A 17,676-nucleotide genomic window follows, 5' to 3' on the forward strand; every position below is an offset into this window, starting at 1 on the left:
GGACTGAACAACGTATGAAATGCTAAGTGCCTGCCAGGGCCAGACACCTTGAATAAGGCATCTCCAGGCAGTACCTTCTGATGTTACCACGTTCTGATCTTGTTTAAACCAGATCATGCTTCCCACCCACAACACACATTCCGTATTTAAAACTCCTAAGTGGCTCCTAAATGATCTGGCCTCTGCCTGCCTTTCCAATTTTATCTTCTGCCTCTCTTCCCCTTACTCCCCGTAGTTTGACCACACTGGCCTTCTTTCTGTTCCTGGACACCAGCCTCATTCCCATACTCAGACCTTTGCTAGACTTCTCTGGAATGTGTGAGAATACGCTTACAGAGATTTTTGACAACAGTAACTCCTCATCATTTAAGTCTTAGCTTAAATTTTATCTTTTCAAAGAGGCCTTCCCTGTCAACTCTATCTAATCCCTTCCCCCAGCCCAGTCTCTCGCATTACCTCGTCTCTATATATATATATAATGGCACTTAGCGCTAAATTTTTGTCAAATTACTGTCTTTCTTTTTATGAGTGCTGCCTGAGAGCAGGGACTTGGTGTATACCACCAGCCACTATGACAACAGTTGGCACACAATAAGTGACCAGTTAATATCTGTTGAATGAACACATTTTTGTCAAGTGACTTCATTGTGTCGGCCACATCTGAGTGGACTAATAATTGCTATTCTAGCGAAAATCCTCGGTTAAGCTAGTCACGACAGAGCAGTGGCCTGTCAGTGGTCCGCGTGAGAAATCTGCCCCACAGATTGTGCGGTGACTATCAGACCCCATCAGATTCACATTAAGGGCATTTTGAATCCAAGATATAGAGGGAAGGCAGTAGAAATCAGCAGCAGCAAAGAGGGCAGTAGAAGCAAAGTGAAGAAAAAAGCAGAGAGAGGGAAACAAAGACAGATTTGGGGCCTCCAAAATAGTGTCACTAGCATCTGGATTGCTCAGGTTACCAAAGATGTTTTGAGCCAGGAGAGTTACTGCTGGGTCGTAAATGATAAGCATTTGTCTGGTTGTCCAAGAGGCCTTTTTCTTACATCTTTCAGTAAAAACCTATCACCTTAGTCACGTTTTTGCCACATGAAAGGATATTTGACAGAGACCAAACTGTAACCTAAGGTGATAGGCTCAATAGGCTGGGGTGATGGGCCTAATGCAATACATTAAGATTTCATAGGTATAAACTTAAAAGCTCTCCATTTATGTTCAAAGAATCAACCATACACATAGGAGATTAGTGGAAGATATAAGTAAGCCGCAACCTAAAAACAATCTTTTTGCAAACTGCAAGTTCAGTTTATATTAAAAACAGTGTGATGATTTTTTTAATTTAATTTTATTTTTTATAGAGCAGGTAATAACAGTGTGATGATTTTTCAAAAAGTAATTCCATCTTAGGCAACTTTTTTTTTTAATAGTAATCTTTTTTAAATTTATTTATTTTTATATTTATTTTTGGTTGTGTTGGGTCTTCGTTTCTGTGCGAGTGCTTTCTCTAGTTGCGGCAAGCGGGGGCCACTCTTCATCGCGGTGTGCGGGTCTCTTCACTATCGCGGCCTCTCTTGTTGCGGAGCACAGGCTCCAGATGCGCAGGCTCAGTAGTTGTGGCTCACGGGCTTAGTTGCTCCGCGGCATGTGGGATCCTCCCAGACCAGGGCTTGAACCCGTGTCCCCTGCATTAGCAGGCAGATTCTCAACGACTGCGCCACCAGGGAAGCCCTTAGGCAACTTTTATAAAACTATAGTGTTCCACCCTGGAGAAGGGATCTTCCCTCTCCATTCTGCACATCCACACTGCCTGGAATATGGTATTCAGCTCTGGGTACATGCTTTATGAGGAATTCTATAGTAGCCCCCAAGCTGAGTCTATGTGAGCTCACCACTGGAAGTCAGATTGGCATGGGTTTGTCTGGCTGGTTGATGGACAGATGAACCTCTTGAGAGAACAGAACCAAAAGGAAGAGTCAGACAGCTAACCTTGGCCCAGTTGCAAAGCCTTAAGTGTTGCAAGGAGTGGTCTGGGCTCAAGTTTTGTCACTTGAATTTATCTCCTGATTCAGGCAATCCCTCCCCTTTAAATTCATACCTGATTCCTATGGAGAGGGATTGGGAGTAAAACAATTAAACAGCAATTTCATAAAATCTTCAAGACTTTGGGGCCTTTGGGGTCTAAGGAACACATCCTTGGTACTTGTGAAAGATAATCAACCAAATCATATGGGAATAGGAGTGGTCTTCCCCCTTTGCCACAGAAATATGATTTTCTTGGGCTCTGGTGCACCACTAATGGTACTGAAAGCGACAGAAGGTCTGGCACAAGCAGCCAAGCTGCAGGCAGAGGGGCGGCAAGCAGAGTGAGCTGGACCAGGGAGGGCAGCTGATCAGACTGAGAGCACAAGTGCTCTTTGGGGACTCAGAGAGATAGCCAGAACACTTCCCAAAGGGAGCTGATCTGTGTCTGATGTATCCCAATATGAAAAAGGGTCTGGGAACACTGAAAAGTGAGTAACAATTGAAAAAAAATTTAGCTTGGGAAAGAGAAGACATGGAGGAATTTGACAGATGTCTTTCATTGTTGGGGAGCAATTGGGAAATGGGAAGAAAAAGGAACATTATCTGTAAAGCGCCTATTCTTTATTCATCTTTTCAAAACTGTGCCAATGCTTCCACATTTCTTACGTCATTTGATTTCCATAGTTGTCATTCCTCCCATATTTACAAAGGAGAAAAAGGAAGCTTGGAAAAGTTTTAAACAATGTGCCTGAAGTGATGTCGCCAGTAGGTGGTTGAGCTGGGATTAGGCCATAAATCCAGTGGTGTGCTGGTAAATGTTTAACTATTGGCTCTTTGGGGGAAAAGAAGCCTTGTGTTGTAGTGTGTGCTGACTTCTGTGGTGTAAATTCCCCCATCAGCGTGGACTTCAAGCTACCAACATAACGCCGTTAAACACGGTGCTGGGAAGAGATGCACACAAACAGCTCTAACAAGCCGTTAGAGCCAGTCCAGTGCACCACCTTATTTCCACACTCTCTCCATCCCATATGCTTCTTCCCAGGATACGTCTTAGTCTCCATGAAGCAGAGGTTGCTCTAGCTACTGACTGGAAATTCAAAAATAGACTGTCCTGAGGTGGTTGGCTTTCAACCCTAGCTGAGAGACTGCTGGGTACAGGGTTGTAAGAGAAGGAGATTCAGATATCATTGAGGTGTGTCAGGATTTCCAAGCCTTGATGCACATCAGAATCACCTGGACAACTTGTTAACATATAGATTATGGAGAATATAGCATACAGGTTGAAAGTGCAGATCTGGAGCCAGACAGCTTATGTTCAAGTCTGGCTGAGCCCCTGAATGGCTAGGTGACCTTGGGCAAGTTCCCTAAGCTCTCTGTGTCTCAGTTTCATTGTTGATAGATGGTGATGACAATAATAGTATTTACCTCACAGCATTGTTAAGCAAGTTAAATGAGTAAATGCTTGTAAAATGCTTAAAACAGTGCGTGGAACATAGTAAACACTGTTAGTGTTAGTTGTTGTTATTACCAAAACCTCTCCTGGGTGAGGCCTATCTGTTTGTATTTGAAACATACTTTCCTAGTGATCTTAACGCAATCAGCTGTTCTTATCCATAGACATCTGGGAAACCACTGAAGTCTATGATCCTTGCTCTTTGGGAGTTGAGTAGCTTCCTGTAGACCAACCCAAGAGTGAATCTCAGACTGTCCTTGCAAATCGGGGACATTCCATGAATCCTAAGCTCACTACGGTTGTGTTGGACATCCTCTCAGAAGTCCTTAACCTTCCACAGGAGAACTAGGTTGCAGGATACAATACAGATCTTGTTTTTATTTTGTTGTGTGTTTTTTTTTTAGAATTCCAGGCCTGGGGGATACAGTGGGAGAAACATTTTAAATATTTATTTATTTTTGGCTGTGTTGGATCTTCGTTTCTGTGCGAGGGTTTTCTCTAGTTGCGGCAAGCGGGGGCCACTCTTCATCGTGGTGCGCGGGCCTCTCACTATCGCGGCCTCTCTTGTTGCGGAGCACAGGCTCCAGACACGCAGACTCAGTAGTTGTGGCTCACGGGTCTAGTTGCTCCGCGGCATGTGGGATCTTCCCAGACCAGGGCTCGAACCCATGTCCCCTGCGTTGGCAGGCAGATTCTCAACCACTGCGCCACCAGGGAAGCCCTGTTGTGTTTTTTTTTTAAAGGAATAAATAAAACCTAATCCACAGTCAAAGTTTCACCTAATGATGGCACAGAACATGACAGGGGCTGTAGGTTAATCTGAATTTCTACAAAGCATTGTAATTTCCACTAATGTCCCCCTCAGTGTTCATTTACATGTACATCATAAACCTATATTTCATTTCCGGCCTGGATCCATGTAGGCAGTCCTTAGGGCTCTAGCTTTGCTCTCTCTGACTTCAAGAACTAAAACAAAGAGGAGATCAATGAAGATGGAGGAGAAGAGGGCGTGGATTTCACCTCCCTCCATGAACAAGTCAAAAATACATCTACGTGTGGAACAATCCTCACTGAAAACTAACTAGAAACAGAAGGACCCCCGTACAACAAAAGTTGTAAGAAGAGCCACACGTAATCGGGTAGGAAGGAAAGAAAAACAATTGTGTCAGGATCCATGCCCCTGGGAGGGGACTCAGAAGAAAAGGGAGATTGCACAGGCAGACACCTGCCCTGGGGTGTGAGTGGTGAGAGCCGCCGATTGGATGCACTGGTCCTGGGGTCCTATGAAGGGGAGATGAGCCCCTTTGGCTGGTTGGAGGACTGCCGAGGCTAACAGAAGGTCTGTGGGAAGCCTCGACTCCACGCATGAGGAGCGCACGTGCATGCTGGCTTGCCCTCGAGGCAGGGTGGAGACAAGTCTGCTCTAATGGCCCCCAGGTTTCTGTGACCTGCTCACTCCAAGCCACAGCACAGCACTGGATCTGGGGTGGCCACAACCAGGGAGAAGACTTGATCATGGGACACAGATGTGACCTGGACCCAGGGCAGAGCCTAGGTGGGGCAGTGGTGGCTCTCGTTAGCGCTAACTCAAGCCGTGCATCAGAAGCAGCCCAAATCTCTGATGGCAACCGCTCGACCATAGCTCACACACTGCTGAGGGTCCATGTGGGCCCCACCTGCCCTAACAATGAACTATCAGAAAAAGTTTTTTAAAAATCCTGTTTAAAATCACATCAAAAAAGTAAAATACCTAGGAATAAATTTAGCCAAGGAGGTGAAAGACCTATACTCTGAAAACTATAAAACACTAATGAAGGAAAGTGAACATGATACAAAGAAGTAATAAGATGTCCCACGCTTTTGTACTAGAAGAATCAAAATTGTTAAAATGACCATACTACCCAAAGCAATCTACAGATATAAGTCAATTCCTATCTAAATACCTGTGACATTTTTCACAGAACTAGAACGAATAATCCTAAAATTCATATGGAACCACAAAAGACCCAGAACTGCCAAAGCAATTTTGAAAAAAAAGAACAGAGCTGGGGGAATCACACTCCCTGGCCTCAGACTACTACAGAGCTACAGTAATCAAAACAGCATGGTACTGGCACAAAACCAGACACATGGATCAATGGAACAGAATAGAGCCCAGAAATAAACCCCTATGCCTATGGTCAATTAATCTATGAAAAAGGTGGCCAGAATATACTATGGAGAAAAGACAGTCTTTTCAATAAGTGGTGCTGGGAAAACTGGACAACTACATGTAAAACAGTGAGATTAGAACATTTCCTCTCACCATATACAAAAATAAACTCTAAATGGATTAAAGACCTCAATGTAAGACCTGAAACTGTAAAACTCCTAGAAGAGAACATAGGCAGAAGACTCTCTCACATAAATCATAGCAACATTTTTTTTTGATCTGTCTCCTAAGACAAAAGAAATAAAAGCAAAAAGAAACAAATGGGACCTAATTAAACTGAAAAGCTTTTGCACAGCAAAGGAAACCATCGATAAAATGAAAAGACAACCTTTGGAGTGGGAGAAAATATTTGCAAATGATATGACCAATAAGGGGTTAATATCCAAAATACATAAACAGTTCATACAATTCAATATCAAAAAAACAAACAACCCAATCAAGAAATGGGCAGAAGACCTGAATAGACATTTTTCCAAAGAAGACATACAGATGGCTAACAGGCACATGAAAAGATGCTCAGTATCACTAATTATTAGAGAAATGCAAGTCAAATCCACAATGAGATATCACCTCGCATCTGTCAGAATGGCTATCATCAAAAAGAGCACAAATAACAAATGTTGGTGAAGATGTGGAGAAAAGGAAACCCTTGTACACTGTTGGTGGGAATATAAATTGGTGCAGCCACTATGGAAAACAGTTTGGAGTTTCCTTAAAAAACTAAAAAATAGAACTACCGTATGACCCATCAAGTCCATCCCTGGGTATATATCTGGAAAAATGAAAACACTAATTTGAAGAGATACATGCACCTCAGTGTTCATAACAGCACTGTTTACAATAGCCAAGATATAGAAGCAGTCCAAGTGTCCATCAAGAGATGAATGGATAAAGAAGATGTGGCATATATATATATATATATATATATATATATACACACACACACACACACACACACACACACACACACATTGTGTGTGTATATATACACATACAATGAAATACTACTCAGCCATAAAAAAGAATAAAATTCTCCCATTTGCAGCAATGTAGGTGGACCTAGAGAATATCCTGTTGGCAAAATAAGTCAGACAGAAAGGCAAATACTATATGGTATCACTTATATGTGGAATCTACAAACAAAACAAATGAATGTATATAGCAAAACAGAAACAGACTCACAGACAGAAAACAAACTAGGAGTTACCAGTGGGGAGAGGGGAGGGGGGAGGAGCAAGATAGGGGTATGGGATCGATAAAACTACTATGTATAAAATAGGTAAGTAACAAGGATATATCTTACAACACAGGAAATTATAGCCATTATTTTCTAATAACTTTTTTAAAAAATTATTAATTTATTTATTTTTGGCTGTGTTGGGTCCTCGTATCTGTGCAAGGGCTTTCTCTAGTTGCGTCGAGCGGGGGCCGCTCTTCATCGCGGCGCACGGGCCTCTCACTATCGCGGCCTCTCTTGTTGCGGAGCACAGGCTCCAGACGCGCAGGCTCAGTAGTTGTGGCTCACGGGCCCAGTTGCTCCGTGGCATGTGGGATCTTCCCAGACCAGGGCTCGAACCCGTGTCCCCTGCATTGGCAGGCAGACTCTCAACCACTGTGCCACCAGGGAAGCCCTCTGATAAATTTTAATGGAGTACAATCTGTAAAAATACTGAATCACTATGCTGTACACCTGAAACTAATATACTAATATACTAATATAATATAAATTAACTTTTTTTTTAAGAAGAATTGAAACAGAGAGAAGAGGAACTCTCCAACAGACACAGGCCTGGGTCTTGCATCCACATCTTACTAGCTTTGTGTCCTCAGGAAAGTTAATTAGCCTCTCAAAATCTCAGCTTTGTCCTCTATAAAAGCAGTATAATAATGCTTAGTGCCTGAGTCTGTTATGAGGATTAAATAAGATTTGTAAAGCCCTTAGCATAGTGTCTGGTACATGAAAAAGGTACAATAAGTGGTGCCTTTAAATAATAAGCTGAATCTCAAATGTAAAATTCTAAAATGACACAAGTATATGGAATGAAACAGCAAAGGAACATACAGAGATGACTACATCATAAAGAGAGATGCATGATCAAAGACACATTGTAAATTATCATCTGTCTATATGCTGTGAAAAGACCTCAGAGGTGTTCTAAGGTGTGTGGAAATGATAACCTCATTTCCACTTTAAGGAGGTTTTCTGAGTACGCTTGTCCTTTGTACTTTGTGTCAAGAAAATGGAAGACATATCCAGATCACTCAAGGAGTAGGGGGAGGGTATTTCTTATGCCTAAGAAAGAACACTGAATGTAGACGGTTTTATGAGTTGTTACTCAGAATGGTCTATGAGGCCAGAGTTGTTAACTAGCTACCATAAAATTCTAAAGTTGTAGCCTCTGCCTAGGGGCACACAAGGATGCATAGCTGACAAATCATACGTGGCTGCCTGCCATCCGCCCCAGTTAAGAGCTTCTAATCAGCAGATTGCTGTGCAAGGTAGCTCATACTGATAACTCCACTTAAAAACTGACTTTGAAGCAAGGTCAAGAGAGATGCTAGATTGCACGTACAACGAGTATCTGAGGACAGCCTTGAATTAAATCATCGCACACATCAGACTCAGCTTTTTCTCCAAGGCTCTGGAAGTCTTGCAGAAACATAAATTTCCTGTCCTCTTGTACTTCCTTTCCATCCCTCCCCACATCCCACTCCTGCCCAGCCCCAAGTAGGCTCTGCAGAATTCAGGGAATCATCATTCATTTATTCAGTCCACAGACACAATAGGAGTGTCTGCTGTGTGCCAAGAACAGGAGTAGGTGCTAGAGGTATACATATGGATCAGGCAGAGTATCTGCATATGAGTAGCCCACATTCTGGTTTGGGAAACAGAAATGGAAACAAATAGTCACACTATAATTTGCTACCTGCTTTAATAGTTCTCTGACAGCACCAAGGTGGAGATGACCATTCTGCTTTGAGAAGGTGGGAGAGCTCCTCCAAGGTGGTGATTCTTGATTTGAGTGTTGAGGGATGAGCCTGAGTGCTCAGGGGTGAAGCCAGGGAAGATAAATTCTTTTTTTTTTTTTAAATAAATTTATTTATTTTATTTTATTTATTTTTGGCTATGTTGGGTCTTCATTGCAGTGCACATGCTTCTCATTGTGGTGGCTTCTCTTGTTGCGGAGCACGGGCTCTAGGCAAGCAGGCTTCAGTAGTTGTGGCAAGCAGGCTTCAGTAGTTGTGGCACATGGGCTTAGTTGCTCTGCGGCATGTGGGATCTTCCCAGACCAGGGATCGAACCCGTGTCCCCTGTATTGGCAGGCAGATTCTTAACCACTGCGCCACCAGGGAAGTCCCAGGAAGATAATTTTAAGCAGAAGAAGCAATGCGTGTACAAGCTCAGATGTGTGTGTGGTTGACATGCAGGCTTCGTGGTGGGCAGGGAGGCTGGAAAGGTTGGCTGGAGAGCGATTGTAACAGCAGTAACATGTGAATGTGAAATTCAAAGGTAAACCATGTTTTGCTCCAGCTCCAAATTTTAGAATTGGAAGGGATCTTAGTGATTACTTAGTGATTATGCAGGTTAACCTCACAGGGGCTCAGGGTGCTTAATGACATGTTCATGGCAGGACCAGAAGCAATCTGTTGGGAGGGGAAAAAATTTCCCACTTCCCCTTTTAGTTCTTTTGGCTGGTTGAATAATTAAAATGACATAAGACAGATAAACAGGAGAAAAAAAAAGAAATTTATTTATCAACATACAGGGAATCCACATAAACACAGGAAATTCCAAAGAATCAAGTAAAATGAGGTATATATGTCATCCTGGACCAGGGAGAAGGGAGTAAGGGTCTGGGACTTCAAAAGTAAAGAAGTAAATTCATAGAAGAATGAAGAGAGCAAATGTTTAGTATCAATAAATAAATGTTTGCTGGGCCAAACCAACAATGGGACACAAAGGGGAATTTTAATAGACTTTGCTAGGTTCCTCCCTTGTCTACCACACCTAGTTCATATTATACTATAGATACCTCTGGTGATAGTTCTCTTTCCTGGAATAGGCCCTCTATCTAAATTCTTTTAGGCAGTTAAGTGAGAGCTGAAAAGAAAAACTTCCTGAGTCCTCTGTTTCTTCCTCACGCTAGGAGACACATTTTGGGTTGGTAAATTTTGCTTCCCTACCGATATCTCCCAACACTAGGACTTCTAGTGTTTTGGAGGGTAGGAGTGGGGCCTGGTGAGGTGGGACGGGTATTTTCCAAGGTCGCAGAGGTAGTTAATGGCAGAGCACTGATTTAGAAGTTAGCTGCCTTATTGCTTTTCGGCGTTATCTATAGATTCTTAATGATCATGCAAATAAATTTTGATTTAACTGGAGGTGAACTCAGTAGTTCACTGAATTCCACAGGTGCTGCTATAAATACACATTGAATTAAAGTCCTCTAGTAAGTAGTCACGCTGTGCTCTAGTCCTCTGTGCCTTTAGGCCTGGAGCTGGGAGAAGAAAGGACAGTACTGATTGCAGAACTCACTTTACAGATGAGCTGTTGTGCTAAAATTGGTTTATATGTGGTTTCCCAGAAGTAATTTAACTAACATTTTGTAAAGTATTTAAAATAAGCTCATTTGGGACTTCCCTGGCAGTCCAGTGGTTGGAATTTCACCTTCCAATGCAGGGGTTGCGGGTTCGATGCCTGAATGGGGAGCTGGGATCCCACATGCCTCGCAGCCAAAAAAAAAAGAAAAACCCAAAACATAAAACAGAAGCAATGCTGTAACAAATTCAATTAAGACTTTAAAATGGTCCACATCGAAAAAATCTTAAAAAAATAAATAAAATAAAATAAGTTCATTTAATACGAGTCTCCAGAAACGTTACCTTGGCCACCAGACACTTTAAGGGAATTGTGTAAATTTGCCCCTCTTCTTTACAGCATTAATTAACGTTTAAAAATGAAGTAATGTTAAAACAAATTCAACTGAGTAAATTTTAAAGATCTTAGAGGCTTTTTTCAATGATACATGAATCGGGCAGCATCGCATTTAGCAGACAGAAAGAAGCTCCAAGGAGTTGTACAAAATGAAAGACCTTTACAGGCAGAAGGGAGTGGACCAGGAAGTTATAATAGCAGAAAGTGGATTGGCTGTGACAGGTCACTTTGCTTTGGGGGATGGCACGGGTCTATCAGGCCGGTTAACTAGTGCTGACCAGGTGATTCCTGATTGACTGGTTTAAGATTCCTATTCTGGGAGAGGCTGACATTCTGAGTCTCCATTTGGTGATGTGGAGCTTAGCATAAGTGACTCCATTTTAGGCCTGTTGTTTTAACAGTGACAACTTAAAAGACAAACAGTTATATGCTGAGTGCCTGACTTCCTAGGGGTGGCGTAAGAGGGAAGGACAAATAAAACCCAGTTCAGCAGGTCAGGATCTAAAATTAAACCATGAGTGAAAGGCACAGCATTCATTCTGCTGTGTACTGTGAAGCAGGGCAAGCTAGAGGTTTTACCTGGAGTGATAGAAATTGTTTTACTAAACAGCTTTTCATTGTCTAGAAAAATTAAGCTTTGGAAATCAAGTAGAGATTACAACACAATCCATAAAGTTTATGTAGTAAACTACATAAAAGTTTGTTTAGAAAGCATAAACATTAATTAATACAGCTTCAATTATAATCTCTGTGTTGTACTAAAAGGTTACTATTCATTCCTCCTAGACTTTCCTGGTCTACATAAATGTGCTTATCAAAAGCACCTGCTCTCAGTGAAAAACAAGCTGTAAACATTAGTCTCCATTTATCTGTAAGTTTGTGTAGAGAAGAGTTATCAAGCGAACGTTTCAAATTGCTTCTTAAACATAATAAGCGAATGCAATGCATGAGCCTAGGCAGTTAATAAGCCTAGTTCAGAAAAAAAAAAAAAGGCTATAAAAGACATTCTTGGGATAATCACACAAACTTGAAACTGGACTGAACATTAAATGGTATCAGGGAATTGTTTCCTTAGGTGTGCTAATGGTATTGTGATTGAGGCGAATGTCCTTTCTTTAGAAGAGGCAGGCTGAAATATTTAGGGGTGATTGATTTTGTTGTCTGCAATTTATTCAAACGGTGTAACAAAAAGACATCTCTATATTCTGTATGTTTGAAAATCATCATAAAGAATTGGAGTGAGGGGAACAGAGGGCATCTTTTTAAAGTTCCTTAGCCAAGAGCATTGTGAAGACCTCCTGAGCTAACAGTAGCTTCAATTTACAGTTTGGGTTAGTAGCGCTGGGTCTTTTTTTCCTGTTGCACCTGAGGTACCACTGAGTGAGTTTAGTCTCAGCCCAGCCCAGGAGCAAGCAGCTCTTAATCACACTTAAGTGAATAAGATTCAGCAACAGCTGCAAGCTACCCTGAGGGGGTAAAAGTCCATACCTGGCATAATCTTATTTACATTCCTACGCTATTACACTGGCATGGTCACTTTCAAATTGCAAAATAGTTTGGTTTGCATTTTCCACCAGTCGTGTCTGCATTCGCAGTCCCAGACAGAGGGCATTTCTTTCTGGCCCGTGGACACACTCCCGAGGACTCTTATAGAGGAATCTCTTTGCCCAACCACCCATTGTTGGATTCTGTTTCCATCTGTCTATACTTAAATTACTTATTGAAACAGTAAATTTCATCCTGCAGTTCAAAAAGGAAAACCTGGGAAAAGCTGGGAATCATAATTTGGTGCTCTGTTGTCATCATCCTGAGATTTTTTTTAAAAAAGCAAATTTAGATGAGAACTGTGTATACCAGGAAGCTGTGACATCTTTTTAATAGTTAATGAGCACAGACCGTGACAAGGCAATGCTTGCCATGTATATTCAATACCTACTGTACACACTTCAAATTACAGTTTGGTTTCTTCGCTACGGGGCTCGTGGCACCATAGGTTGTAAGTATTCTGCTACCAGGTGCTGGTCTACTACGATCGCGCAGGCTACGAGAGGCCACCAAGATCCCATTTAATTTTAGCAATTAGGGCGGGTGTTCTAGAAGGTGTTCACGCGATCTGAAAGTTAGCTTTTAGGTCTAGGACAGGACAGCAAGTTTGGTGTCAGAAGGGCTTGGGCAGAGTGCGAGAGAGGCATGGGCCGGGCCAGGAAGGGCAAAACGGGCCGCGGCGCCTCCTGTAACCAATAAGGCCTCGGCGCCGGGGCCTGGCGGGGGGCGGCCATCTTGGTAAGGCCCTGAGCGGCGGCCGCCGCGGGGCTGACGCCGGCGGGGCTGCCAGATTCGAAGGACACAACGAGTGAGTGACCGGGCAACGTGGAGCGAAATCTAGCTCGGCCAGGGCCCCGCGCGGCGTGGGGGCGCCCGGTGGGCCTCGGATGCGGCGCCGGCTCGCCCCCAGGATGGTGAGGCGGCGAGCGCTGAGGCGCTGCCTGCAGTTGTTAACGCCCTCGGCGGAGCCGGTGCGGCGGAGCCGGGGGCGGAGAAACCCGGGCGCTGGCCACCGTCGCCCCTTCCGCTGCCCTGGGGCGCTGTGTCCGGGGGCGCTGTGTCCCGTAGCCGAAGAGCAGCAGCAGAGGCGGCGGCGGCGCGCGCGCCTGACCGACCATCGCGTCAGGTGAGCCCACGCTCCGTGCCCGCCTCCCTCACCGCCCCCCCGCTAGCGCCCGCCTCCCTGCCTCCCTGCCTCCCCCCCCCCCCCCGCTAGCGCCCGCCTCCCTGCCCCCCCTACCCCCCAGCGCCTTTCCTTCGCCCGGCTCCGCTTGCTTCCTCTCGGTCTCTGGGTGGAACGGTCCGCACTCCCCAGCTTGGGGCTGCTTGGACTCTTCCGCGGAGTAGAGCGGGATGTGGGTGGATTCCTGCTCCCGAGCCCTGCCTCTACCCGGAGATGCTGCACTTGTGAGTGGCAGGGGTTCGTTTGAATTTCCGCACCTCACGAGGTGCGGAGCCCGCATCTCTGAGGCTGCCTGGATGAAGAGCCACATGATTTTTTTCGCTTGGGAGAGTAGCCATCTCTGGGATTTGTTATAATCCAATCTCCTCTGCAAATCACGAGGTTGCATCTTCACCGATTGGAATACATGTGGGTGTATTTTTTGGTTGTATGTAAATGAGTGGGTGGACAACTTCCTTGGAGCAATTTATTTCTGCTTCACCTGTAGTATTTATTTCTAAAAATCCGTTCCACCAGGTTTTTCCTCTTTTATCTTGAAAACTAACTATGGAATGGAAATGAAGAGCGAAAGGTTGGAGCAAGGTGCGGCGAGGTGGTGGAAGACGGCGCTTTCTTGAGTTTTCAGTTCGGTGGTCGTTTGTTTCTCAAATTGAATATTATTGCAGGCTTTTCAGACCAGGTATTCAGATAGTTTTTTATTTTTCAGCTGTAATCCTGGTAGTTGAGATAAATACGCTTCTACAGGCCCCTGAGCCTGAGATGCATCACATCTCAGTTGAACCTGGAAAATATTGAGTATGAGAAAAGTTAACCTTCAAAAAGTAGCTAGGTTTTCGGCCTTGTCTTTACTGCAGTTGTTCTATATATGTTGTAATATGACTCACCTGGTTTACTTTGGCTAACCAGCATCAAGTGTTGGCTATTTGATAATTCTGATTAAGTTATTGAGAAAGTCATTCCTGAGATACAGCTCTCTGGAAATTAAGAAATAATTTCCATCTTTGTTAAGAATGGATATCTAGCAGTTCCATTTCTATTTTCAGTTTCATTGGTTTTGATTTAGCCGCAGACGTCGATATCATTTAGAAAGAAGTTATGTAATCTTTAAAAAGATTACCTATTTCCCACAGTAGTCTGATTTTGTTGCAAGAAAATTTAGATCTGCTGGAGAAGAAATTTAGGGCCTGTTTAAAATGTAAGAGAGAGATTGATTTCAATTCAAACTGTTTTAAGTTAACTGAAGATATTGTCGCAATTTTCAGATTTTATTTCATTACATTCTGCAGGCTTTCCTGCTGCAAGAATTTCATAAGTCTCCAAGGGATGAAAATAGTGTATTTCTCATACTCTTATTTTCCTTCACAATTTCAAATTATATTGTACAGATTTCGTATTGCAAAATTTAATTTTTAAATTAGTTATAACTGACTGATATTTTAATATAAGCATTCCGTCATAGGGTTTGGGTTTTGGTTATGCTTTAGATGATACAGTCATCCTGTATGAAAAGGGTATTATGTTATTTTGAGTATTAGTGAGCTTGGGAAATTGGGGAAATTTTTAAGAACATGTTGTCCGTGTTTGACAAAGTACTATTGGCCTTTAATTTTGTTGTTTCATTCTGCTTTTTCATTGTAGTGGTAGACAGCTGTAGTTATGTTACCGGGTTGGCGTGGGTAGTGTCAAAATAGCTTCAACCGAGGAGGTCAGCGGAAGACCCGGACCAGCAATCTCGGTCCTTGTGATAGCATGCAAAGAATTGCAGACTACCACTTAGGGCTTAAGCACAAAGCTGAGTTTTATTAAAGCCTAATTACACTCTCAGGGGGAGAGCGGGCAGTTTCTGCGAAGTGAAACCAGCCTATAAGCATACACTCTCAGAGAGCGGGCTGTTTGTGCGAAGAGAAGCCAGTAGCTCCTGTACCGGCTTAAGGGTGTTCATAAGGAGCGCTCTGCGAGGAGGCGGGGCGCAATCGTGGGTGAGTGACAGGGGGTCATTATTTGATTGACAGTCCCGAGCTATGTAACAAGTTCCTTATTGCGCATACCCTTACCCTTGATTCGCTAAGAAAAGCCCAAGGGGGGCGGCAAAACCACCTGCAGATTTTATTATAATGATGGTATAATGAGTTTGGTTTACTCTAGGTTATACTCCTGTCTAGTCCGGGCACGCACAGCCCGGGGAAGTCCCCTTGTGTTACTCTGCTCCCTCTTTATCAGGATAAATTGCTCGCCACACGACCATAGTTTCCCCCGTTCTGGGTGGAGTCAGGGGAGGGTCCTCAGATGGTCGGGGTGTAATTCCACTAGTCCCCTCTTTTCGCTACTGTCACCTCCTTGCTGCTAATGTCTAACTACCTAACAGATATAGTGGGTTTTTCCATTCCATTCTGCTCTTTTTTTTGTAAATTAGAATATGGCTGTAGCTGAAGGACTGTGTTGATCTGGGCATTTTAGATTGAAATGCATACAAGTAAAAAATGTTTTCGTTGAAGTATTACTGGGGAAATGGATTGAGCACATAATTAATGGTTAACGAACACCTTTATCCTGAAGGCCTGTGAGGGCATATGTAAAACTGGCATTAAAAAAATCACCCATGTGATTTCCAGCATGAGAGTCAAGTAATGTGCTATTCTAACTGCTAGAATACCGAAAAATTCTACCTATCTATATCTATAGTGCTTTCCTTGACTTGTCTTTTGAATTTAATAACCATTTATTGTGTATTTAAATTTGTTTAATACTTATTAGTTTTTAATATCTTTATTGGAGTATAATTGCTTTACAATGGTGTGTTAGTTTCTGCCTTATAACAAAGTAAATATTTTATTAACAGACTTTTGTGACAGATTATGTATGAACTCATATATCCCCAGGGGCAGTCTTGTTATGTCAGAGATAGTCTTTTACCAACTCAGCTGGTTAAATAATGTATTATAACTTTATAATTTACAAAGCTCTTCCAAGTATTCTTGTATATATTTATATTTACTTTGGTTTTAGAGACGTACAATATGTGAGATTGTTAATGCCCTTCCACCGATGAGGGAAACAGGAAACTGAGAGCCCGGGAGATTTTAGTAATTTACGCAGGGTTCCTTAGCACAACAGCCCTGGCCTTTGGCCCAATACGCGTATACACAGCTGCTGCTTATTAGAAAGGGGGTACCAGCTGAAGCCAAGGTAAGAGTGGTTGGGATCAGCAAACTTTGGTCAGCATCACAGCCATAAGTTGCAGCCCTATACCTGTTGGTTGTGAATGGTAAGTGCCATTGGCTATGGGGGCACAGGGCCGGCATCTAGATGGATCAGCATAAATTCAGAAATGATTGAAAATCAACTCAGTATACGCCTGCTACCTAGAACAATTCACCTTTCCCCTCGGGGGCAGCAGATTTTCCTGTTTATCTAATTGGAGGGCCTTCCCAGATTTAAGGGACAGTAAAAAATGCCTGTAGACTTCTGTGCTCCTTTGTAATCTCTCTCCGTGATAAGAATGAAATGGTCAGAATATAGAAAAACCAAGCTTCCTCATTGTTCTGGCACCCCTTAAAATGAGCAGACACTTGATTTGCTTACAAAAGATCCTGTTGCTAGGAAAACTGGACGACAGCAATAATTTGTTTTGAAAGTTGTTTTCTGTATTTTGAAGGTCCTTCAAACTACAAAGATGTTTGTTTTCTTTTCAAGTTACTGTGTTCATTCCTGTGGCTTGTTTAGAGAGTTCATGCGAAGTACTACCATCTGTGTTGTGCTATTCTGTGATTGAAGTAACTAATGACGGTTTAAAGAGTTTCTGAGCTCAAAGTTCTTTTTTAAACTTGAGGCCAGTTTATCTGTTTATGAGCTAAACTAAGTGAAATACCCACCATGAGGTGAAATGTATCATTTATCTCCCCAGGCTGACCACATGCTCTGTTGGTTCTAAGTGTTTCTAGGCATAATTCAGGTGAGAATATGGCTAATCAGCAGTCCAGGCTCCATCACCAGACAGAGCTGGACCCTTGGAGTGCCATGTACCTCTCTGCCCTGACTTGCTTCTCCTGTAAAAAGAAAGGGGTCACAGAATGATGACTTGGGTCATGGAGTGTTCAAGTTAGAAAGGACCTTCATATGTGGCTGGTCCAACCCCTTAACTTACAGATTTCCTGTTTCTACTTTTTTTTTTTTTGGCTGCATTGGGTCTTTGCTGCTGTGCACAGGCTTTCTCTAGTTGTGGCGAGTGGGGGCTACTCTTCATTGTGGTGCGCAGGCTTCTCATTGCGGTGGCTTCTCCTTGCGGAGCACGGGCTCTAGGGCGCGCGGGCTTCAGTAGTTGTGGCTCG

The 17,676-nt window shown here is 43.1% G+C and overlaps 1 protein-coding gene across 6 annotated transcripts in view; it reads left to right on the plus strand.

The window, feature by feature from the left end:
• NAPEPLD (N-acyl phosphatidylethanolamine phospholipase D) overlaps window positions 1-17,676 on the plus strand; it is an 84,577-nt gene that overhangs the window by 30,635 nt on the left and 36,266 nt on the right. For 2 of the 6 annotated variants that reach the window (XR_014266954.1, XM_082473579.1), the window contains exon 1: window positions 10,007-13,291. The exons of 2 other annotated variants lie outside the window; for them this stretch is intronic. Coding sequence is in view for 2 of the 4 variants with exons in the window: in XM_082473579.1 (XP_082329705.1) it covers window positions 13,053-13,291 (239 nt within the window). In the remaining 2 variants the exon portion in view is untranslated. Of the gene's footprint in view, window positions 1-10,006; window positions 13,292-13,425; window positions 13,757-17,676 lie in introns of those variants that run through there. 2 more of the 6 variants (XM_082473581.1, XM_082473580.1) reach the window with 2 other exon arrangements.

The sequence above is a fragment of the Balaenoptera physalus genome (assembly GCF_965194825.1).
Source record: "Balaenoptera physalus genome assembly, chromosome: 8".
In the NCBI taxonomy this organism is placed as follows: domain Eukaryota; kingdom Metazoa; phylum Chordata; class Mammalia; order Artiodactyla; family Balaenopteridae; genus Balaenoptera; species Balaenoptera physalus.